General features: G+C 35.2%; 3 protein-coding genes across 4 annotated transcripts; 1 reads left to right on the top strand and 2 right to left on the bottom strand.

The window, feature by feature from the left end:
• Nucleotides 1-394: 394 nt before the first annotated feature.
• LOC107558396 (lymphocyte antigen 75) lies at nucleotides 395-1,195 on the top strand. Its single transcript, XM_016242062.1, has one exon. The coding sequence runs from the start codon at nucleotides 395-397 to the stop codon at nucleotides 1,163-1,165; it is 771 nt and encodes a 256-aa protein (XP_016097548.1). The 3' UTR covers nucleotides 1,166-1,195.
• Nucleotides 1,196-15,387: 14,192 nt separating this feature from the next.
• On the bottom strand, nucleotides 15,388-22,835 carry LOC107558432 (high affinity immunoglobulin epsilon receptor subunit gamma-like). 2 transcript variants are annotated; one of them, XM_016242095.1, is made up of 6 exons: nucleotides 22,765-22,835; nucleotides 20,294-20,878; nucleotides 18,289-18,386; nucleotides 17,577-17,609; nucleotides 16,655-16,684; nucleotides 15,388-16,078 (listed from the first exon to the last, which is right to left on the bottom strand). In XM_016242095.1, exons 2-6 carry the CDS (start codon nucleotides 20,361-20,363, stop codon nucleotides 16,016-16,018), a joined length of 294 nt encoding a protein of 97 aa, XP_016097581.1. In that variant the 5' UTR covers nucleotides 20,364-20,878; nucleotides 22,765-22,835; the 3' UTR covers nucleotides 15,388-16,015. The 2 variants fall into 2 exon arrangements, with proteins under 2 accessions (XP_016097581.1, XP_016097582.1); XM_016242096.1 differs by lacking the exon at nucleotides 17,577-17,609.
• Nucleotides 22,836-23,545: 710 nt separating this feature from the next.
• On the bottom strand, nucleotides 23,546-24,582 carry LOC107558433 (NADH dehydrogenase [ubiquinone] iron-sulfur protein 2, mitochondrial-like). Its single transcript, XM_016242097.1, has 2 exons — nucleotides 24,338-24,582; nucleotides 23,546-23,702 (listed from the first exon to the last, which is right to left on the bottom strand). Exons 1-2 carry the CDS (start codon nucleotides 24,518-24,520, stop codon nucleotides 23,625-23,627), a joined length of 261 nt encoding a protein of 86 aa, XP_016097583.1. The 5' UTR covers nucleotides 24,521-24,582; the 3' UTR covers nucleotides 23,546-23,624.
• Between the last annotated feature and the right edge of the window lie 227 nt (nucleotides 24,583-24,809).

The raw sequence follows: 24,809 nt of genomic DNA, 5'->3' as shown, positions 1-24,809 counted from the left end.
CAGTCTGCTGCAATAATAATAATTTATTGTGATTGATAGTAATTGATTGTGAAATTATTATTGTTTTGTTTTGTTTTTGAGCATACAAAAACATTTGATTTGCCTTAAAGGTGGACATACTGTTCATGAAAGAATTTGTGCATTATTTTGTGTCAGTTCACATTTTCTTCATTCAGAGCATAAAAAGAAGACACTCTCCAGGGTTGGGGAGTCCAATAAAAAGCAACACAAAGGAAAAAGGAGTCAAGAGGAGGAGTCTTACAAGTAGAGACTAAACTTTGATTGGTCAAGGCTGTCTTACTGGTCTATAAGAAAGAAATCCTCACAAATTTGGACTTGTGATCCTCACTTTGGACATTCCTGCTGATGTTAAAACACTGGATACATTGGCGATATGGCAACAAAAGCTACATTCACTCTTTTTCTGTTTTTGGGTCTCTTTGGACTGAACACCAGCCTCAACAGAAAACATTATTATGTGAATAACAGTATGAGCTGGTCAGATGCACAGTTGTACTGCAAGAATAACTATGATGACCTGTCCACTGTAAGTAATGAAGAACTGCAAACACTCTCTGATAATCCTCAGATCACTGAGGATTTTTATTGGATTGGACTCAGGAGAAAGAGTGGGTTGTTGTGGTTGACATTGACATGGACATGGACCGGGGGTGAGGTTGCGAATGATATCAAGTGGGACAATGACCAACCAAATAAAAATGATGATGAATATTGTTGTGCTGTCAAAAGGTCCTCTTCTAAAATTCATGATGCTTATTGTAATTGGCCTATACCATTTTATTGTATGGAGGACTCGGAGCTGACTTTGGTGCAGCAGGAAAGCACATGGGAAGAGGCCCTGCTATACTGCAGACAAAACTACAAATATCTGGCCATACTGAACTCAGATGAGCTCATGACAGAGGCAAGAGATAAGAGCAGAGCAGCCCTGACTGATGATGTGTGGATTGGTCTGCGCTTTATCGCCGGGCACTGGTTTTGGGCAAATGGAGAAGCTTTTGAATATAAGGTCTGGTCTTCAGTTGGAGAGCTCCAGTGCCCTGCCATAAATCAGCGCTGTGCAGTTCTGAACCGTAATAGTATGGTTTGGGAACCTGTGGACTGTGAGCAGAGATTCAACTTTCTCTGTGCCAATAAAACATGAAATGAAATATCTGATTTATTTATGATGACAACAAGCCTAAACTAGCCTAAAGAGACAAACATTAAAATCACTTTAAAATAGAAACTTTTAAAGCCTATTTAATTAGTTAACATAGATGTGCTATAGGTTAATCTTTCTGTCTGAATACTTATTTTAGTTTGTACTTATTTTGCTTTCTTAAACCATTAAATAAAACTACTCTAAAAGGTTCTTAACACAGTTCTATTTAAAAAGATGTCATCCTGAAGATGGAAGTTTTTCCACACATTTATGTTTAGAGTTCTTTACTTCTTCATTATTGAATTGTAACTGGGTTCCCAATCAAGTCATTTCAAATTGACTTTTTTTCAAGTTTTTTTTTTTGCTTCTATTGCATCTATTTTGTGTTTTTTTAATGTATTTTATGTATTTATTCATGTTCAGTGTCAGTTATCATTTATTAATATATTCAGTTACTGTTGTTAGAGTTTCTCCATGTCAATAACGATGGAAGTTTTTCCACACATTTATGTTTAGAGTTCTTTACTTCTTCATTATTGAATTGTAACTGGGTTCCCAATCAAGTCATTTCAAATTGACTTTTTTTCAAGTTTTTTTTTTGCTTCTATTGCATCTATTTTGTGTTTTTTTTATGTATTTTATGTATTTATTCATGTTCAGTGTCAGTTATCATTTATTAATGTATTCAGTTACTGTTGTTAGAGTTTCTCCATGTCAATAACAAATAAATAAATAAATAAATGTTCCTAACTGACACAGCTTGCTTTAAAGTTAATCCCTAACAGAGGCTACAAGATATTATAAGACCAGGCAGATAGAGGAGTAAAAAGTGGGTTCGATTCCCAGGGAACACACATACTGGTAAAAAAATATATTGCCTGAATGCACCGTCAGTAGCATTGGCTAAAAGTGTCTGCTAAATGCATAATTAATTATTAAATTATAAGACCAGGCAGATAGAGGAGTAAAAACAATATTAATAAATACTATTTAAAAAAATAATAATATTAATGAAAGTAAACTTAAAATGTTATGTAAATGTTATATCTCCTAGAACCCTAATCTGACACTATTTAGAACCATTTTCTTAAGAGGATATTAAAGCTGTTGTCTCATAACGGAATCATAACTATCTATGTTCCATACACTGACTAGCCAATCAAAAACAGCCCGTGTGTGAGTCATTTTAATCGTTTGCATTTGCTGAAATGTCTGAATTTGTAAAGGGATCGTCTAATTCAGTGGCTAAATCTAGCAGAAAGTTAATATTTAAAAGCTATACCTGCTAAATTTGTCATCATTTACTCACCCTGTCACTTTAGACACATGACATTCTTGCTTCTGTAGCAACACAAAAGTGGAATTCCGCTTTCCACACGGAACTGCCTTCTGGTTTTGAAGGTTTCAAACTTACAAAAGGACTCAGAAGTAATAAAAGTAATCCTTTTGACTGTATGTGCTATATTCCAAGTCTTCTGAAGCAATACGATAACTTTGTGGGACCAACAGACCAAAAAAGTAAGCCATTTACTGACCTCCAGTCTAGTTTGTTGTTTACCTCTGCGAACGAATCTTCAGGATAAACCCGAGACCCGGATCGGTCCGATTTTTTTATTTTATTTTAAAATGGATATGGAATGATCGGAAGATACCCTGATAGTTTCCCAAAAGAATCGCATCCCCAAGAGGATCGTAGAAAACATTGGCACCATTTTGTTTCTACAATCAACGTACGTTTACCATTCTTTTGAGAACTCGAGTCTAGTTTTGTGAAGTTTCCCCCGATTCATTGAAAAGAGTCAAAAGAATGATTCGATTACCGATCTCTACTTCTCTCAGGAACACTGATGAATTATGTGATTTATAATTTATACATGCTTAAAAAAAACATATACAACTCACAACAAATGCAGATCAAAAAGATATATAAAATAACAAATTAAGACTACAAATTAAAGAAAAGAATGCTTAATGAGAAAGTACTTAGGCTGTTGCTTTCACACCAAAAATTATGTCACTTCCCAAACAATGATGTTATGAAGCAAATGACTTAAAGGGAAATTGTAAAAGAAATGATGGATGAAACTGAGACATAGGGAAAAATAAATAGCCTAAACTGATTTTAACAGAAATAAAGACATGATAAGCAAAGATGTTGTTGATGTGATGTTTTAATGCAGGACTGAATGTTCATGGCCTTCTGATTCACGAGATAGGGAACTAGACAGCAGAATGAGATGCAGCAAGAGAGAAAAAAGATTTCTACATATTTGAAATGCCCCAATGTCAACAGTGTAATTTCCCAATTTTCCTAATTTGTTGCTTTTATATTACATTAATAATTTCCATCTAAATACATTAAAATGTGCTCGCTTTAATAAATGAGAAATAACATTTGTGAAAGCATTCTGTCATTGTAGATGTACTGGTAGCTGCTTTGAAAGATCTTAGATCTTACAGTATGTTGAGTCACGTCACCATCTTTGATTCTTCATGTCAAATATGTGCCGGAAAACATGCGCAGTAACCAAATCCTGTTTTTACATGAGGAAACATTTGACCATTAAACTTGTTTCTGAGGGAAATTTGTCTAATCGTGTTGTCCTGCAGTTTAAAGGTTAAACGATAATTCTTTGCATCTTCTGATTTGCCTCTCGGGCCTTTTTAAAATGGCCAGTGTTTCAATGGCACCTTTATTTACAGCATCCGCTAAAGTATTGCTAACTCTGTTTAAGTTAACAAAGAAAACTAAAGAAGTATCTTAAGTTTATGAAAGATAGATAGATAAATAGTTAAAGTCAGACCAAGCAAGACAAAATAAATAGTTGCTCCAGAAAATTGTTGTTTTAATAAACTTTAAAGATAAATATTTAGAATGGATTAGAACATTAGTGAAATACAGTCATTTAAAATCATATCCACTTTTTTGTATGAACAGACATGCTGGGGCGCCCTCTGTACATACATAATGTGATGGATCCTCATTTCCACTGACACTGACATTCATACAGACAGGAAACCACAAAGTTTTTTGTAACATTCAATAAATGGTTCAAATCAGGCTCAAACGGAACATATGTAATATTTTAAGGAGATTTTTCATTTGGATATACTGTATATGGAAGCTTATTTTCACCATGAATTAAAAAATAAAATTCATATTTTTTTCCTCGCAATTCTGACCAAAAAATAGCAAAATATCAACTCAGATTTCTGAATTTTTTTCTCACAATGGTAATTGCAATATATCTCACAATTCTCATTGATTCTCAGGATTCTGACTTTTTGAATCAACCCTTCCCCGAGAGTTTGATTGACAGGCGATCTGACCAATCATAATACCGAATCTGCCATTTTGTCCGACAAACAAACCAACCAGACAGTCACAGGAGAGTAGATTAATGTCGGTAGATTTGAATTTGAAAAATGGTGTGTATTGACGTCTTTCCGTGGTTGAAACAAAATTCCTTCTGATGTTCATTCATGTTTATTTCGTGAACTAAATAGTAGAAGAGATGATCGGTTCACGTGCCGCTTGAACTGAGGCGCTACAGCAATCTGTCACGACACATTAAAGAGCCACAAAACGATGTTTATAGTTAGAATTTCTTTTAAAAAATGTGAATTTGTTTTTGTCAGTGTCCTCTTTGCTCCGCAATATATTTTTCACTGCGTTAGAACATGATGTGTGGCGTAAGCACGCCATAGCTTGTCGGACGTAGCAGCATGAAAATGTTCGTACATTTTGAGTAGTTGAGTATAGAAATGAAGAGTGATGATCAATGAAAATTTGACCAATCATAATACCGAATCTGCCATTTTGTCCGACAAACAAACCAACCAGACAGTCACAGGAGAGTAGATTAATGTCGGTAGATTTGAATTTGAAAAATGGTGTGTATTGACGTCTTTCCGTGGTTGAAACAAAATTCCTTCTGATGTTCATTCATGTTTATTTCGTGAACTAAATAGTAGAAGAGATGATCGGTTCACGTGCCGCTTGAACTGAGGCGCTACAGCAATCTGTCACGACACATTAAAGAGCCACAAAACGATGTTTATAGTTAGAATTTCTTTTAAAAAATGTGAATTTGTTTTTGTCAGTGTCCTCTTTGCTCCGCAATATATTTTTCACTGCGTTAGAACATGATGTGTGGCGTAAGCACGCCGTAGCTTGTCGGACGTAGCAGCATGAAAATGTTCGTACATTTTGAGTAGTTGAGTATAGAAATGAAGAGTGATGATCAATGAAAATTACAATATGAAAGATATAGTTAATTTCCACTTCCTTCACACATTTGTAAGGCAAATCACATTTTGTTTTTGTCCTGTGATACAGTATATAGGCCTACCTTTCTCAATGGTGGGGTGTGCAATGCAGGAGAAAAGGGGAGGACAAACCTTTAATTGGTCAGGGCTGCTTTTCATTGGTCGGTTATGTAGAAAATCAATGGAGAGGTGTGGCATCAAATCATTGTTAATAAATAAATGCGGACTGGAAAACTGCATTTCTGCTGATGTTCCAACACTGGACACATTGGCAATATGGCAATGAAGGCTACAGTGACTGTGTTTCTGTTTTTGTGTTTTTTTTATTGTGAACACAAGCCTCTACATACGACACATTTATGTGAATGAGAACATGACATGGACAGATGCACAACTGTACTGCAGAAAGTACCATTATGACCTCTCCATCGCCAGCAATATAGAAGTGAAACTACTCTCTGCGAATCCAAAGATCACTTCTGAATATTTCTGGATTGGACTTCAGAGAGATTCCCAAAGCCCACTGCTGTGGAAATGGAGCGGAGGTGAGAATGCATCTAATGTCATGTGGGATGCTGGACAACCTGATGCTTTGCATGAGCAATGTGCTGCTGTCCTAAAATCAAATGGTAAAATGCATGATGCCACTTGCTTTTTATCTATACCGTTTTATTGTATGGAGGTCTTTGAGCTGATCCTGGTGCAGAAGGAAAACACATGGATTGAGGCCTTGGAATACTGCAGACAAAACTACGTGCGGATTGGTCTACGGTTCATAGCAGGTCATTGGTTTTGGGTAAATGGCAATAATGTTGAATATAAGGGCTGGTCGTTGGAGGGAGAGCCACAGTGCACTGTGGATCAGCGCTGTGGAGTGTTTGATAAAAACAAGAAACCTGACAACTGTGAGCGAAGACTTAACTTTCTCTGTCTCAAGAAAAATAGAGTGACAGCTGAAGGAAGCATTTTATTTTTGAGTTTTATACGGAAATACTGGATATGGTCAGGTTTTTTACGTGGATTGCTTTGGATGTTTCTTTAATGGCGAGCCACCCAGCTTGAATCTGAAGGAAGAAGAGAACAAAAGTTAGGAAGATTTACAAGAACTGAAACTTTCGCTTTTCTATTCAAGAGGAAAGGATTTCTGGATACACTGTGGACAGTGAATTACTATTACATCGTTGGAGTTGAGATAAGTGATTGAGAATCTGAACTTTATCTGAAATCAGAACTGTTTTGGACAGATTTGAACTGAACTGTGATCTAATTCCAAAAGAGGATTCTTTAAGGAATATTTATTTTTTGTACAGTGAATGTGGGTTGCATACCTGAAAATAAGAGCTTAATTCATTGTGTGGGTAACTAAGTGTATACCACCAAAGACTTAATTGAGTACTCAAAGCCAGTTTAATTTTCATTTCAATTCCATATTGAAATTTGGTGTTTATCTGTTAATTTACATTGTTTGTTTATTCTCTATATTATTTTCTTTAAAAAGGCCTATTGCATACATTTGGGGAAAAATTTAATTAAAAGTACTATACTTACCATAATACTTGTTTGTGAGTTTCCAGTGATTACCCATCTCTAGAGAGCCGCTCCTATATTTTCTCCTATATTTTTCAGATCCTATATCTGAATTTCATCAGAACCTGATTGTTGAGTTTAGCAGTGGAAGTGCAATGCAGTCCTTAGATCCAATGTTACCTTACACTTACAAGTTGACTGACAATCCTGAAGTCACTTACGTAGTGAAGTCCTTGTCCGATGTTTATACCAAGCATTTAGGAGGGGATGCCACTAGGTCTTACCTCAAAGGGTTGAGGGAGATAGCAAAGCTAAGTGGTGTTAACTTTGAGACAATGTTTAGTGACATGTTAACAGAGATGAGCTCAGCTGTTCTTCCTTCATGTGCTGAGACAGGTGCTGTAAATCAGACTCCTGAAAAACTCATTCAGGACCAACCTGAGATCAAAACTGTGACAAGTGAGCCACGTTCACTAGAGAAACAGCAGACACCGTCTGCTACCTTTAGTGTAAATGACACAATTCTTACCTCTCCTACTATACTGAACCTACCTGATATACAGAGATTAGTTGTTGAACATGTGGTGAGAACTGAAGAAGTAAATACACAAGCACTTGCAACAACTAGGCTCAGAGTTTTCTCTGGGAGGATTCCCAGGCCTATAAATGAGATTGAGTATGATACATGGCATACAAGTGTTGACTTTATCTTAAAAGATCCCACAATATCTAGCTTTCATGGGTCACGGAAAATTCTAGACAGTCTGCTACCCCCAGCCTCTGATATTGTAAAACACTTGGGTCCTGAAGCTACCCCATCCGAATACCTGCAGTTGCTTGATTCAGCGTTTGGCACTGTAGAGGATGGCGATGAACTTTTGGCTAAGTTCATGAATACTTTGCAGAACGCAGGCGAAAAGCCTTCAATTTATCTGTCCAGACTTCAAGCTGCTTTGACCATCGCTGTTAAGAGAGGAGGCGTTTTGTCCAGTGGAGCAGACCGGCAATTGTTAAGACAGTTCTGTCGGGGCTGCTGGGACAATAATCTGATTGCAGATTTAAGTCTAGAACAGAAACGTGATAATCCGCCTTCTTTTGCACAGCTATTATTGATGTTGCGCACTGAGGAAGATAAATATGCAGCTAAAGAAAAGCGCATGAGACAGCATTTAGCTTGGACAAAGCAACGTATTCAAGTGCATACCCAGAGAACGTGGGTGGTAGATGAGGCTAGGCAATCAGAAACTTCTGATATGTTGTTAATTGCGTCTGAAACTAAAGAGCTGAGGAAACAAATAGCCACTCTTCAGAGTCAGTTGGCAAAACTTACTCCCAGGGCTGAAGTTTCTAAAAAATTTGTTCCGCAGCCTAAAGCTAGAAAAAGCTCTGCAGTAGAAAAGAAACCCCAGAAACCAAATGTTGAAGCTGTTACAGCTGATGCAAGCAAACAAATGGAAAAGCCCAGACCATGGTACTGCTTTAAGTATGGGGAAGACGGCCACATAGTAGTCTCTTGCACTGCTGAGCCAAATCCCAAACTTGTGGCTGAGAAATGTAAGCTGTTAAGAGAAAGGCAGTCCAGATGGGAATCTCAGAATACTGTTGTGAAAGAGGATTTAAACTAGAACCAGTTCCTATTGAGGGGGCGAATTGGAACTGAAAGACTTTCTAGTCCCACCAGGACTTACACTTCTACTTGCAGCCAGTGCCCTACGAATCCGAACATGAACGCTAAACTGCCCAAAGGTCTAATTGGCACTAAATGCACTGCACTTGTTGATATGTAGCGTCTCGACCAATCTGACACACTAATTTTTATTTGATTTAACAAATCAATTATTCATTAGATTAACAAATCGTCACAGTCCCCTCACTCAATATACTGGATGCCAGGATTTCTGCTGAACACCATCCCCCCCTTGGTCACCATGACAACTAATAAATATCTACAGCGGATCTAAAATATTAATAATTAATCATAACTAGTTATGGTTAATTATTCATATTTCCCATGAGCTGATTCGCTACAGATATTTCGGGGCAAGAATGTCATTGCTTGATCGATACTGGTTCGCAAGTTACCACTGTTCCCAATTCCTTTCATAAGCAGTATCTTTCGGATTACCTCATTCATCCTCTTTCCGACTTACAAGAGGTAGAAGGCGCAAATGGTCTTTCTGTGCCATACCTTGGGTATGTGCACTTGAACATAACTTTTCCGGCAGAATTCGTTGGTGTCAAAACTGAAGTGGTCACCGTTGCTTTAATCGTGCCAGACATTAAGTCACACACACAGCCGTTAGTTCTTGTTGGAACAAATACTCTAGATGCCCTGTATGAAGAACATTTAAGAACAAGACCTTTTCCTTTCTTACCTGCCTTGTATGGTTATAGGGCTATCCTATATACTCTTGAGCTGAGGCACAAACGGAATAAAACCGGCACTCTTGGCCATGTCAGGATAAAGAGCCAGATACCTGAAGTCTTGGCCGCAGGTCAAACAGTTGTCTTGGAAGGTACTTGTCATATACCTGGAACTCCAGTTGACAAATGGGTTGTAGTGGAACACCCTACTGTATCTTCTTTACCAGGCGGACTCGTAGTAAAGTGTTGTTTACATACCCTTCCTTCTGAAAAGTCAGGGAGTCTCCCTGTGGTTCTCACTAACGAAGCCGACCATGATGTGACTATTCCAAGACGATGTGTCGTTGCTGATATTTATGCAATGGAATCTGCGCTTTCACCTAATGGAAGTCTATCAAAGTCTGATCCCCAGAGAGATAATCCCACTCTGAATGGTTCAAAATGGTTTACCGTGCTTGACTTAAAGTCGGGGTATTACCAAATCGAAGTAGAGGAATCCGATAAACCCAAAACCGCTTTTGTGTGTCCCTTAGGATTTTGGGAATTCAATAGGATGCCACAAGGAGTAACCAACGCGCCAAGTACTTTCCAACGGTTGATGGAGAAGTGCATGGGCGATATCAACTTGAAGGAAGTATTTGTGTTTTTAGACGACTTGATTGTGTTTTCACAAACTCTAGAAGAACAAGAAAGACGGTTGTTGAGAGTTCTCACTCGGTTAAAGGAATATGGGCTGAAACTTTCACCGGAGAAATGTCGGTTTTTCCAAACTTCTGTGAAATATCTTGGACACATCATGTCCGAACATGGAGTTGAAACCGATCCTGAGAAGATTGAGGCTATAAAAACCTGGCCATGTCCTAAAAACCTGAAGGAGCTAAGATCATTCCTAGGATTTTCCGGTTACTATCGGAGGTTTATAAAGGACTACGCCCATATTGTGAAACCATTGAATGAGCTGACCTCTGGTTATCCTCCATTGAGGAAAGGTAGCAAAAAAGCCTGGAAAAGAAGGTCAATACCACAACCCCAAAGAGCAGTTTGGCAGTCGTTGGACATCCTCTTGTCAGATGGCATTTGAGACCTTAATTACTAAGCTCCCCACCGCTCCTGTCTTGGGTTTTGCTAACCCTAAACTTCCTTATATCCTTCATACAGATGCCAGCACTTCTGGATTGGGGGCTGCTCTGTACCAGGAGCAGGATGGCGAGCAGCGAGTAATTGCATATGCCAGCAGGGGGCTATCTCGCAGTGAATCCCGTTACCCAGCTCACAAACTTGAATTCTTGGCTCTTAAGTGGGCGGTAACGGAAAAATTTTATGACTTTCTTTATGGCAGTTAATTTACTGTTGTCACTGATAGCAATCCCCTGACTTATCTGTTGACAACAGCCAAGCTGGATGCTGTTAGTTACCGATGGCTTGCTGCTTTATCAACCTTTTCATTCAAACTGAAGTACAGAGCTGGAAAGCAGAACATTGATGCAGACAGCTTGTCCAGAAGGCCACATGGAGAGTTGTCTGAAGATCAAATGTCAAGCAAGGAAATCGAAAGGATCGAGAAGTTTGTGCAATATCACACAGCTGAAGCTAATGTTCCTGGTGTCACTGATACTGATGTGATGGAGGCTATATGTGAAAAACACTTTGTACAGCAGAACAACGAGCCTGCTGATTCCTTGGTTATGTCTCTTGCCATTCACCCAGATGCGGTACCAAACTGCTATGAACAGGAGGACAGTTTGTCTGGATCTTCTTCAGTTATACCTAACTTGATGAAAGAGGAGTTGACTGAGAAGCAGAAGTCTGATCCAGTTATCAGGGAAGTACTTGTGTACCTGGAATCTGGGGAAAAAACCCCACCGGCTGTCAGAAAAGAAGTGCCTGATTTCCCTTTCTATTTGAGAGAGTGGGATCGCCTTGAAATAAGAGAAGGAATTTTATGCAGAAGACGACAGGATGGAGACTCTATAACTTACCAAGTGGTGTTACCTGAGGAACTCAGATCTCTTGTTATGAGTGAATTACATGACCAGATGGGTCATATGGGCATGGAGAGAACCCTGGATTTGGTCCGGTCTCGGTTTTACTGGCCGAGGATGAGTTCTGAGGTAGAACACAAAGTAAGGACCTGTCACCGATGTGTTCGGAGAAAAGCCTTATTTTTCGTTCCCTTGAGCCGGACAAAAGCAACACACGGGATATTCTGGTGATTACTGATTTTTTCACCAAATATGCTGTTGCTATACCGACGCCCAATCAAAAAGCCAAAACAGTTGCTAAAAGCTTATGGGAACACTTTATCGTACATTATGGTTTCCCAGAACGCTTACATTCTGATCAGGGACCAGATTTTGAATCGCGTACGATCAAAGAGCTTTGTGCAATAGCTGTTATCCAGAAAATTCGTACCACACCTTATCATCCTCATGGGAACCCAGTAGAGCGATTTAATCACACGTTGCTGAGTATGTTGGGAACCCTGGAGGAAAAAGATAAGAGTCGCTGGAAAGAGTTTGTTAAACCTTTAGTCCATGCGTACAACTGTACGAAGCATGAGAGTACAGATTTTTCCCCATATGAGTTAATGTTTGGCCGACAACCTCGATTGCCGCTTGATTTGGTGTTCGGATTGCTGAGAGAGAGTAATCAGCAGACATCACATTCGCAGTATGTGCAGCAGTTGAAGTCTCACTTAAAAGAGAGCTATGAAATTGCTGTGCGTAATATGCAGAAACTTGCAGAAAGAAACAAAGTCCGCTTTGATAAAAGTGTGAACGAGTCTACCCTAGAGGTGGGTGACCGTGTTTTGGTGCGAAATGTTAGAATACGTGGGAAACATAAACTCGCCGATAAGTGGGAGTCTGAGGTCTATGTTGTGGTGAAGTGTGCAGACAAATTGCCTGTCTATACTGTTCGTCCAGAAACAAAGGATGGTCCGTTTCGTACGTTTCATAGAGACCTGTTACTTCCTTGGGGATTTTTGCCAGTTTCTGAAACCGTAAATTCAGTTGAGCCAAAATCAGTTTCTAAGCCTAAGACTAGGTCAAGTCTTGAGGTGCGAGAGTCAGAAGAGCTGAATGTCAATTCAGAAATTGATGATAAAACCTCTGATTCTGTGTATAGAACTTGTCCAATTAAGGAAATGAGGTTTGTAACTTATCATGACTTACCCAGACAAGAAAATGTCTTACCTGTTGTAACTTCAGAAAGTTCCTTACCTGTGAGTAATGAAGAAGAAATTATTTCACCTGAAAGGGCAATAGAACACTTACCGGTTGAAGTTTCTGTTCAAAACTTACCTGATGTTGCAGAATCTGTTGAGTTGACTTGTTCTCCTGGAACCCCAATGGTTACTAATGAGGGTGCTGAAAGGGAGTGTAACGAAGTTAATCGTACTTCGGCTGAAGACGATACCGTAGATGTGGAAAATCAGTGCAGACGTTTTACTAGAGAAAGAATGAAACCCAAGATACTTACGTATCCAAGTTTTGGAAATCCCTTAATTCAAGTGGTTCCGTCCTTGTTCCAAGGATTAAATACCGCTTTTGTTGCTGCTTTGAGTGGTATTGAAGAATCAAGTGAGCTAATAGAGAAGTCTCAAGTAAAGATTGTGTAGGAATTGAGTTACCTTAACTTAGGATACGAGGATATATGCCTAGTTAGGAGGGGAGGATGTAACCCGGACTTACTTTTGTTCCGGGTTTACAATTATTTTTGTATATAATTATTATAAATAGTTTGTGATATTATTAAAAGTTCATAGCTATATAATTGTTCATTTAAACTAAGTAAATTGTAAATAAATAGTGAAAATTGAAAAAATAAGAAAAAGTTGGGTATGACGTAGTTGACCAATGAGACGCTGTTTAGGCACTCTCTCTCTGATGAGTCAGCAGAATCTGGAAGCCACGGAGAAGATCGCGAACTTGAGTTAGAGCTCCTAATTAAGGAAAAAATACTTTCAAAAAGTTAAATAAGATTCAATTCTTGTTGTAATTCAAGAGGGGATATTTAAATTGTTGACATCCAGTAATTATTTTAGTTCGGAAGGATTTTATTTTTGAGTTTTTTTACGTGGATTGCTTTGGATGTTTCTTTAATGGCGAGCCACCCAGCTTGAATCTGAAGGAAGAAGAAGACAAAAGTTAGGAAGATTTACAAGAACTGAAACTTTCGCTTTTCTATTCAAGAGGAAATTATTTCTGGATACACTGTGGACAGTGAATTACTATTACATCGTTGGAGTTGAGATAAGTGATTGAGAATCTGAACTTTATCTGAAATCAGAACTGTTTTGGACAGATTTGAACTGAACTGTGATCTAATTCCAAAAGAGGATTCTTTAAGGAATATTTATTTTTTGTACAGTGAATGTGGGTTGCATACCTGAAAATAAGAGCTTAATTCATTGTGTGGGTAACTAAGTGTATACCACCAAAGACTTAATTGAGTACTCAAAGCCAGTTTAATTTTCATTTCAATTCCATATTGAAATTTGGTGTTTATCTGTTAATTTACATTGTTTGTTTATTCTCTATATTATTTTCTTTAAAAAGGCCTATTGCATACATTTGGGGAAAAATTTAATTAAAAGTACTATACTTACCATAATACTTGTTTGTGAGTTTCCAGTGATTACCCATCTCTAGAGAGCCGCTCCTATATTTTCTGATTCGCAGTTAGTACATGGTGAATACAAACAGTGGTGTCGATATTATGAGTGATGCTTATCCCAAAAATACACTTAACTGAACAAAGCGTGCACTCCGTGCTACAAACACTATTTAAATCAATTCAAATTAAAATGATTTTTGCTGTTACTATTATCAATTTGACGGAACTGGTACTATTGGATGAGAACAAAAAAAAGCTTGATATTGAATTGACTTGAGCTGAATAACAACACTATTGTCTTATGTAGAGTTGCTTAGCTGAACTGAACTGGTTTCATAATTGATGAGCTTTACTATTATTTTCCTGCTTATTACTTTGATGCTTCTTTGAAACAATCTGTATTGTATAAAGTGCTATAGAAATAAAGGTGACTAGACTAGATGTGGATGTCAACTATGTACTCAGTAGGCAAAACATGTAGTGCATTTACTGCTGTTGTGACAATCTTGTGAAAAATCAAATGAAATCTTCTTAACCAAATAATATTTGTAGTGGTAAGAAGCATCACGCTTGATTATTATTTGATTCCAGTGTTGTTGATAGATTACATACAGACATTCAGACATGCTACACAGTAACTTTTCAGCATGAATTACAAGTATTTTGTCTCGAAAAAAGAAGACTATGTAATCTTACTGTCTATATACAGTAATTTTACTCTTTTGAGTTTTCGTCTTAATTACTGTAAATGGGATTACATTACAAGATGCTCGAATAATATAGAAAATATCAGGAAATAATTCATAACAAATAAACATTTTATTCTTTTTAATTTTCAAAGTCAAAATATATTCTTTTTATATTCTTACAATTCTTTTTAAATTTGACAAAATAAAATCAAACCTGACAATTTAATTATAAAAGATTAGAATTGTAGGCACTGTTTTGACAGTTGTATTTATTTTACAGATAGTAGGATTGTGTGTCATCACCACTGTCTGCAAATCTATTGATGTAAGACTGAAAAAAGACAATTTTGCAATAAAGAAGACCATGTCTAAATACAGTACTCTCATTATTTTTCATATTACTTACTGTAAGCGTGCTTGAATTACAAGCTGATTAAATAGCAAAGAAAATAATAAAAAACAATTAATAAAAAATACAAATTTAATTCTGGTTAATTTTGACAAAAAATGCTTATCACTACTATCTGCAAATCTATTGATGTAAGAACTGAAAACAGATTATTTTATGGAAAGGAAATGAGACCATTTCATGATGACAGTATTCGATATTGAAAGAAAAAAGAAAAGAAAAACACAGTGAGGGGGTCTGAATACTTTCCGTACCCACTGTATATATATTTAATTTATTTAATTTACTCTTATAATAAATTTAAAGTAAATTCTGACCATCAGTGGTATATAATTTTTGTTTCATATATAGTTGTTTTCTCAAATGCCACATGTAGCAGAAAAAAACTATTATTGCCACAGAGCAAAACAATATGAGAGCTTATTCTTAAACGAATGGGAAAAAAAGTCCTTCGCACATATACAATCAAACACAGCTCTGTTTCCATCTGTCACACCTGTGGTCAAAGTCAGATGCACTTTTTGTCAGACCACTCGTACTCTTTAAAACAGGAAATGACTCGGACTCTGTGGGGTTGGTGGCATGTTGCTATAGAAGCTAGAGCAGGAAGTTAGCCTCGAAAAATAGTGACACGCAGCTGCGGTATACATGTTAGAAGCTTAAAATGTAGTTTTAAGGCGAACAGGAAAATACATTAATTAAAACATTTAAATGATTAAACCAGCAGAATGATCATACAAAAATACATGTTTCTTTGGCATTCTGTTTGATTATTTAATTATCTCTATTTGGAGTCCGTCTGCCAAACAAACAGCAAACAAAAAGCCTGATGTTAGTGATTAACAAAAGTTACTACAGTATAAACAAAACATATTCTTCTTGTAATTGTTTGACAGCTTATTAACAGTAGGTAGATGCTTAAGATGACAGTGGTATTAAGTCCAGAAACTTGCTTCTCTCCTTTTGCTTCGAGTCTTATTTATTTCCTTTTTTCATTTTGATGGTCTCATATGTGTCCTGATCATGAGGCTTGAGACCCTGAGGTGTGGAGGAGAGAGAAGGACAAAACGGATGTGGCAGAGATTCAGCGCCATTTCAATTGAAGCTCACCAGATCAACCACAAGGCTTCAGAAATGTAATGTACATCAGTTAAATGCTATGAAATTGCTGCATGTTATAGTACTTACTATATAACAGCATCTTATACTGCATCTAAATATTCTTTTACGTTCGAAGAGTTGCATAATAATATGAATATGAATAATATAAATGAATAATATATATGTGTGTGTGAATATATGTATACATATTCAAATATATATATATATATATGTATGTGTGTGTATGTATATATATATATATATATGTGTATGTATGTGTATATATATATGCGTGTATGTATATTTATATGTGTATGTATATACAGTATATATATATATATATATATATGATTAAATGATGTTAGTGTGTCTGTTAACCAGTTTTTGTGTATCTTTCAATGATCATACAGTGGAACGCAATAAAGAACAAATAAAGAATATGAACATACACACAAGAAAGGTCTAAACTATGGCTAAGCAGAGTATTAAACAACCACAACACAACAAAAATACCTCATAAACCCCTTCGCCGGCATCTTTCTTCTGTAAACAATCAGAAACAAAAAACACATTAGAAAGCCTGTACAATACAAATACTCACAAAAAAAGAAGTGTGTACGCGCAGGGCTTCAGAGGTTTTTGAAAGAAGAGTGTCATGTCACATATGGCCAAATTACGTTCAAACAGTATTCTTTTATCATATTACACTCTTAAAAATAAAGGTGTTTAGTTTGCATTTGTGATTCTGTGAAGAGCCTTTAACATCCATGGAACTTTTCCACTGGACAAAAAGTTATTTGTAGTAAAAAAAAAAAAGTTTCTTCACACTAACAAAATAAATGTTTTTTTAAAGAAACTGCTGACTGAAAGTTTTTTTTTTGGGGAACGAAAATTGTTCTTCTATGGCATCCTGCAAAAACCCTCTTTTGGAAGCTTTATTTTTTTAAGAGTGTATATATAGCGTAATGTGTCAATTATGAAAAACATTAAAAGGCCACATACAGGCAGAGTACATACATTGTGTGAAAGGTTTCATGCTGAAAAGCAGACACACATATAATCATTTTTAAAAAGGCATCACACAGTTCAAGACAGGATGTAAAAGTGTGAAAGGGGAGGAGAGGGACGGTTAGCAAAAGCAGATCATTTTGGAAATAAGATTGAGTCTTATGAAATTTGTGAAATTTATGTTGCTCACATTTGGGTTACTTTAAGGATAGTAATAGTTAACACGCATAAATGTAATTTGCTGGTCTCAGAGTGCACTGGCCATCAGCTGGTTTTGTACGTCGCACATTACAGCACATTGTTTCTAGCAGTTTTATTATTTATTTATATTTTAAATTTTATAAGGGTTTTCTGAAAAAGATATAATATGCTAAACTAGATAGATAGACAGACAGACAGATAGATAGATAGATAGATAAAGTCTTACCCCTGAATAGCTTTCTGATTGTTTACTTCGCATCTGCCAATGAATGAATGGATTAAATAAATGAATAATAATAATAATGTTTATGTATATATTACATTACAAAAGAATGTGTGTGTGTATATATATATATTTGTGTGTGTGTGAGTAGACAAAATAATGTGAAAACCCATTTATATAGAGGTTATCATTTGTAGACAACAGTGATAGACAAACACTGTGATTATATTTTCTTTGTCTGTAATATGTGGACAGTTTTAAAGAGAAAAGTTAGACACCGATTCCCTTCTCCAACATATCTGCAGATCAAATAGAGACCATTACAAAGCTGTATGAATCAGTTAATGCTGTTGGAAGCTGTATTAAAGGCAAATGGTGGCAAAACACCTTAATAAAAAATACTGCCTATTCACATTATTTTGTCCAGCCCCTGTATATATAAGACAAAGATATGGTTTGTAATAAAATGAATAGCTTAAATCTAATAGCGTTTACCAAATAGTTTAAGGATGACATACACTCAAATCAGGCATATTTTATGAGATTTAGACTAGTTTTAAACAAATTCAATGATGATTTTGGCTCACATTTAACAAAAACTCACCAATTCACTATCTCAACAAATTAGAATACTTCATAAGACCAATGAAAAAAACATTTACTGTACATGTACTCAATACTCAATACAAAATATATACACACACACACACAGTACCTTCATTCTGCAGTACAGGACAGTGAGAACAATCCCATAGATGAACAGTACCGCGTCCAAGATGTAGCATATCTGCGGCTCTTTCAAACTCATCGCATCTTTAAAAAAATGAAGCTAGTTAGGAAAAGAAAAAAACTCAACATTGTGCTACAGTTAAAGTACTTTACAAAAATTACTTACACTGAAAATGTTTTTTTTTATTATTACACAAAATGGTCCATGAGTCCGATTTATATGTCTCTCCTACATAGTGCATAAACTCTTTATCTGCTGTAAATTCGTCGTTATTAGTTAATTGCAAAAATTGATGCATCACATCATTAGAATTGTATCAAAGCACTGGTGAGGCTCTTATAATGTTTATACAGCACGAAATATAAGACATCACTTGTGTTTAAACTATAAACAAATTTTAATTCTCAGACAATCAATACACATTAAAGACAATCATTGGACAATATTTGTTAAATACTTATTTTAATAATCAATCATTTTTAATAACATATGCAGAAAATGTAGCAAAAAAGCCATGGATATTAAAAAAAAAAAAAAAAAAAGCTTTTGTGAGACTAATGCCTAAATAATGTTTCAAGTTTTAGAGAAATAGCAAGTACATGTGTGATGTTTCTCACCTAGTATCATATCCTAAAGAATAGTGCTACTTCTCTTTTCATGTAAAGTCCACTGACAGTATGCTTACAGTAAAACCAGTTACTATATATATATATATATATATATAAATAAAAATACAGCACTGCATAATCTAAAACAGAGACGTGTGACTTTATGTATTAAACTACACTCACACATTGTGTTTTATTAGCTTGGGGTTTAATGGATTCATTCTAGTGCAACATGTTGACAAAAATACTGTTGGTTGATCAAAATGCATGATCTCATCTTGATGACAAAAACGGGTTGCATCAGAAAACTTCGATTTAGCGTCCATTCAACCACATTTTTATCTATGAGAATTAAAGCATAAAAAAAAAGAAAAAGAATAGAAAACACTACAAAAGATCATAAAACCTTAAACCCTGTTGTTTAGTTCAATGTATATAGCATCCTCATTTACAGAGATGCAGAAGAGAAGTGGACCAGCAAAACTCATATAGCCACAACCTAAATTTAAGAAGTAGCGCTGGTTTCACATGCACCAGTCAATGAGAGTATGGTGAAAAAATTTTACTTGTGCATTTCATCTGTTCGCAAGCTTTGGTTAAGTAGTTGTAATTGTACTATGGAGTCATATTGTGTGGTTTAAGCTTTGTGGACAGAATGAGAAGAGGCTACTTCCTGGCAACAAAGTTTCCAACATCAAAGTTCAGATATAAGGACTGTGAAAACAAGAAATGTGAAAAGTGAACTTTATATAGATGTTGACTAACCAAGGCGCTCACTTCAGACTTTTATGATTGCTGGATTGTAACATTTACATAGATGCGCATTGGATTTTTAAACATCCCTTGCTTCATTTTATAAGCTTTTTCAAAATACATAACCTTTTATAAAATCCCGGCATACTTCCATATTCAAGATGTGATCAGAGCGCACATTCCTAGTGACATTATTTCATAATTTATGAACAAAAACAAAGTTCTGAGGAAGCATAATGTGTTAATCTTCACGTTTAGCAGACAAAATGACTACTGAAAACGAAAAATAAATAAAATGTTAAATAAATAAATGAAAAGATACATTTCCACTGTTCTCGCAAGGTTTTAGTTTGTTACATACCATAAAAAATAAAAAAATTGGAATAGCCGTCAGGCCTTCCCTAAAGAGGGAAAGTCAACCTAATACATTTACAATCGTTAATTGCCATTTTCAAAATTATTAAACTTATTCAGTATATTTTCAAGATGAAAAAGCAGCTTAGAGTTGAAGTTGAAAACCTAAATGAGTTGAAAAAAATGTAAATGCAAACCTGTAACTTTAGTATCAACGTAACAGCACGCAAAACACAGCGTTCGCTTGAGATAGAGCGCTAACATTTAACACTTACCAGCACTGCCGAAGCTGAGCCAAATAGAAAGAAGAGAGAAGGGCAACCCCACCTTCATCATCATCATCATCAAAACTTGGCTTTGCTTCTGCGTACAACCTCACGGGATGCACACCTCCAAAAACGACTTTCAGTGAACAGATGTAAAACTGCACATCAGAGGCAGACAAGAGGGAAGTTGTGGTGAAAATATGTCAGATCTGAAGTTTAAACCTCCCCCACCCTGAGTGACGAAGAGGAAAAAGGGCCGAAAATCATGTGATCTGCTTTAGACCGCTGATCCTTGGAAATGCTGATTCAGCATAGTTAATATATTAATATATACATATATATAAATAAAAAAATTGCCTGCATGAAATCTACGTGCAAGTTCGCACTTTTACGACCAGCTCTTGTAATGTTAAATAAACAGAATTTGAGCTTTTTCCAGGTTTTAAAATATTTATTCGGTTTCATAAGCATTTAAATAGAGAAATTAGAGTAACTTCTGTCATAGCATCACTAGAATGGATCTCAAAGACAGAATCATGATCAGACACTGGTGTCCTTAACGGTCCACTTCCCCAAACACGATGTCCTGAGTACCTGTGGAAAAAGACAACAGGTTGAGGCTCAGGGCTAATAAAACATCAAATTGCTAATAAAACACTAAACATTAATTTTTAAAAAAATATATATTTTCTCCTATGTCAGATTCATTTTCAGAGATTTTCACACAGTATTAACCTTGTAAAGCCTGACAAAATAAAATAGTCTGAAAAATCTAATTTTTTTGAAATGGAAGAGTTCATTGACCCTTTAGACAATCTATTAATAATAATAATAAATCTGCATGTGTTTTTGCTGAGTATCATATTTGATACATCAGACTTTTATGACTCATATGGTAAAATATAGAACATGGAGCTCATGTTCAAGGAGGGAAAAAACTAGTGCTGCGATTAATCGCATCCAAAATAAAAGTTTTTGTTTATGTAATATGTGTGTGTACTGTGTATATTTATGTATATATAAATAAAAAAATGAAGGACCCTAATTTTATATCATTGTAACTTTGCTTTCCATACACGTTAAGTACTTCTTCATATACCACAGCAAAAACTATAGTCTGAGAAAGTTCAAACATGATTAAAGGCACGTGAACAGTCAGTATAAAAAAAGAAAGAAAAAGAAAAAAAAGAAATACACAATTTACAAGCATAGATAAAATAAACAGTAGTATTCAGGCACAGAAATTTAATAATTAAGTGTAAAATAACACTGCATAGTGTTCACTGTATGAATTAAATTGAGATGAATCTTTGTTATAGCTGTTTTGTTGTTTGATTAATATTAGTGACATATTCAGCAGCACGTATTTACAGGCTGCTGTCCCTTTAAATCCGACTGCACGACTCCAGTATAATGATACACATACGATTTCTTTCTCAGCTGTTTACATTCATTTATATAATTCATTCAATAATTATTATTATTATTATTATTTAAAACATAACCGACTGCGTTTACGAGAATGATCGTCCAGACGGGTACTACTGACATAATTCTGTGAGTATGTGTCTGTTCAAACATGAGGAGATGCGAAAGACGAATCAACTTGGTGTTCGTGCGCTGTCTGAAATGTGTCTCTGTGTGTGCGCGCGTGCTTTGCACGAGTGCGGCAGAACTGAAGAGACGATGCGCGAGATGCAGCTTGTGCGCGTGCTTCAGGTGTGAGTCTGTCAGACAGCAAGACAAGACTGCAAAGAGTTGTTTTCTGCAACTAAACTTTGAACTAAAACTTTGACCTTTTGCAACATTTTGATTTAAGTAGCGTATTATCAAAATGATTCAGATATCGCACGCCCTTGCGATATGCATATTGCGATATTTACATTTGCGATATTTCGATAAATCGTGCAGCCCTAATATATATATATATATATATAATATAAATTATATGAATATAAATATATACATGTAAATACAGGTAAATATTTTCAAAATATATACTGTATATGTGTGTATTTAGATATATACACAGTACACACACATACAGAATATATTTAGAAAATATATACTCTATACTGTATATGTGTGTATTTAGATATATACACAGTACACACACATATACAGAATATATTTAGAAAATATATACTGTATGTGTATTTATATATACATAATACATATACAAAGTACACACACATATATTATGTAAACAAAAACTTTTATTTTGGATGTCCCCCCCCTTTAAAATAATCACATTTTGCTGCTTTGCTGCTTAACAATACTAAGCTTCATTCATTGTTTAGAACAGTACAAGTTAGAAGAACAGGGAATTATTGAAAACAGAGAAGATTTTATGATATAATAGAGCTACTGGCCTCTTATTTAAATATAATACTTCAAACAAATGTGCAGTTCATTGCTGTTATATGCAAATCTACAAAACAGACCGAACTGAGATGTGTATCAATGAGAGAGAAACTTACCGATGATTGCCACCACGTCAGCAAGCATGTGTCCTTTAGACATTTGATCTAAACCAGCCTAAAAACAGGACAAAACAGACCACATCATTGAGCAACACCACAACACAAATATATATATATATATATATAATATAAATTATATGAATATAAATATATACATGTAAATACAGGTAAATATTTTCAAAATATATACTGTATATGTGTGTATTTAGATATATACACAGTACACACACATACAGAATATATTTAGAAAATATATACTCTATGTGTATTTATATATACATAATACATATACAAAGTACACACACATATATTATGTAAACAAAAACTTTTATTTTGGATGCGATTAATTGTTTGACAGCACTAGAAAAACACATAAAAAAGTATAAACTATCAATCACAGAGCAGATGGTAGATATAAATCGGATCAGAACAGATATTCAGACATGTATATGAAAATATATGAATGAAGGTTTCATGCCATTTGTAACAATATAAAATGTTCATTAACTAATGATTCATTAAAGATTATATAAACTGTCAAAAATATTTTTATAAGTTATAAATAAAGCAGATTATTGGAGTATGTTTTACTAGAAAATACTGTTTACAGTGGGTATAGAAAAGAATCACCCCCTTTAAAATAATCACATTTTGCTGCTTTGCTGCTTAACAATACTAAGCTTCATTCATTGTTTAGAACAGTACAAGTTAGAAGAACAGGGAATTATTGAAAACAGAGAAGATTTTATGATATAATTGTGCTACTGGCCTCTTATTTAAATGTAATACTTCAAACAAATGTGCAGTTCATTGCTGTGATATGCAAATCTACAAAACAGACCGAACTGAGATGTGCATCAATGAGAGAGAGACTTACCGATGATTGCCACCACGTCAGCAAGCATGTGTCCTTTAGACATTTGATCTAAACCAGCCTAAAAACAGGACAAAACAGACCACATCATTGAGCAACACCACAACACAAATAGGAAGAGGTCAAAGATAAAGCCTGCCGTATTTGCAGCCGTTCTACATACACTACCGTTCAAAAGTTGTAGTTCTTTTTTAAAAAGAAATGGATACTTTTATTTAGCATTAAAACGATCAAGAATGACACTCATGCTATTTATAATGTTCAAAAAATTATTTAAAATAAATGCTTTTGTTTTTTTTGTTTGCATTGTGCATTAATCTAAGAATCCTGAAAAAAAATGTATCGTGGTTTCCACAAAAATATTATGCAGCACAACTGTTTTCAACATTGATAATTATAGGAAATGCTTCTTGAGCATCAAGAATAGTATTAAAGAGTATTAGAATGATTTCTGAAGTATCATGTAAACAATAAAGACTGCTTTGCCGTCACAGGAATAAATTAAATTTTAAAAATACATTTTTACAATATCATTGTTTCTACTGTATTTTTGATCAAATATATGCAGCCTTGTGGAGCGTAAGAATCTTCTTTCAAAAACACACCTTATTGACCTAAAATTTCTGAAAAGCTTATTTTATAATTGGTGAATACATTAACAATAACTAAATCATAATAGTAAAATGAATTAATTACCAAGTGGGCAAAGCCAGGCGCCTTGATCTTGCAGCGGTAAGGTCTGCTGGAACCGTCAGATACCAGGTACACACCAAACTCACCCTGCAGCACAACACAGCTGAGTTTGAAGTAGAAATGGGAATATAATATAACACGTGTTCTGATTCCTCTTAAAACCAGTTCCTTACAGGGTTTCTGCATGATTTTTAAGCTCAAATTTAAGACCTTTTTAAGACCTCCACAACTAAAATTAATACCATATGAGCGGGGTAGGGCAATGTCTATAGTACCATATTAAATTGTAAAATTACTGTAAAAAGCATAACTTGGTTTAGATACAAGTTTTCACAAAAACAAAGTTTTATAAAATGATAAACTTTACATTTCAGCCTTTAAACCATTTTTAAGAAAATAGATGAGTCAAAAGTATTAACTACTATATTAATTTAAACAATTATTATCAATAAATTATTATATCAATTAAATAACA

Source organism: Sinocyclocheilus grahami, unplaced genomic scaffold, assembly GCF_001515645.1.
Source record: "Sinocyclocheilus grahami isolate Dianchi unplaced genomic scaffold, SAMN03320097.WGS_v1.1 scaffold645.1, whole genome shotgun sequence".
Taxonomy (NCBI): domain Eukaryota; kingdom Metazoa; phylum Chordata; class Actinopteri; order Cypriniformes; family Cyprinidae; genus Sinocyclocheilus; species Sinocyclocheilus grahami.
Note: the sequence above shows the minus strand (reverse complement) of the source record. Positions and strands in the feature narration are given on the sequence as shown.

Coding starts and splice junctions, on each gene's coding strand:
- LOC107558396 (XM_016242062.1), top strand. CDS start 395: ATGGCAACAAAAGCTACATTCACTCTTTTTCTGTTTTTGGGTCTCTTT.
- LOC107558432 (XM_016242095.1), bottom strand. CDS start 20,363: ATGATGATGATGATGAAGGTGGGGTTGCCCTTCTCTCTTCTTTCTATT. Junction 18,387..20,293: donor GCTCAGCTTCGGCAGTGCTG/GTAAGTGTTAAA, acceptor ATTTTTTTAAAG/ATGCGATGAGTTTGAAAGAG. Junction 17,610..18,288: donor TCCTGTACTGCAGAATGAAG/GTACTGTGTGTG, acceptor ATTCATTGGCAG/ATGCGAAGTAAACAATCAGA.
- LOC107558433 (XM_016242097.1), bottom strand. CDS start 24,520: ATGCAGAAACCCTGTAAGGAACTGGTTTTAAGAGGAATCAGAACACGT. Junction 23,703..24,337: donor CGCCTGGCTTTGCCCACTTG/GTAATTAATTCA, acceptor TCCTGTTTTTAG/GCTGGTTTAGATCAAATGTC.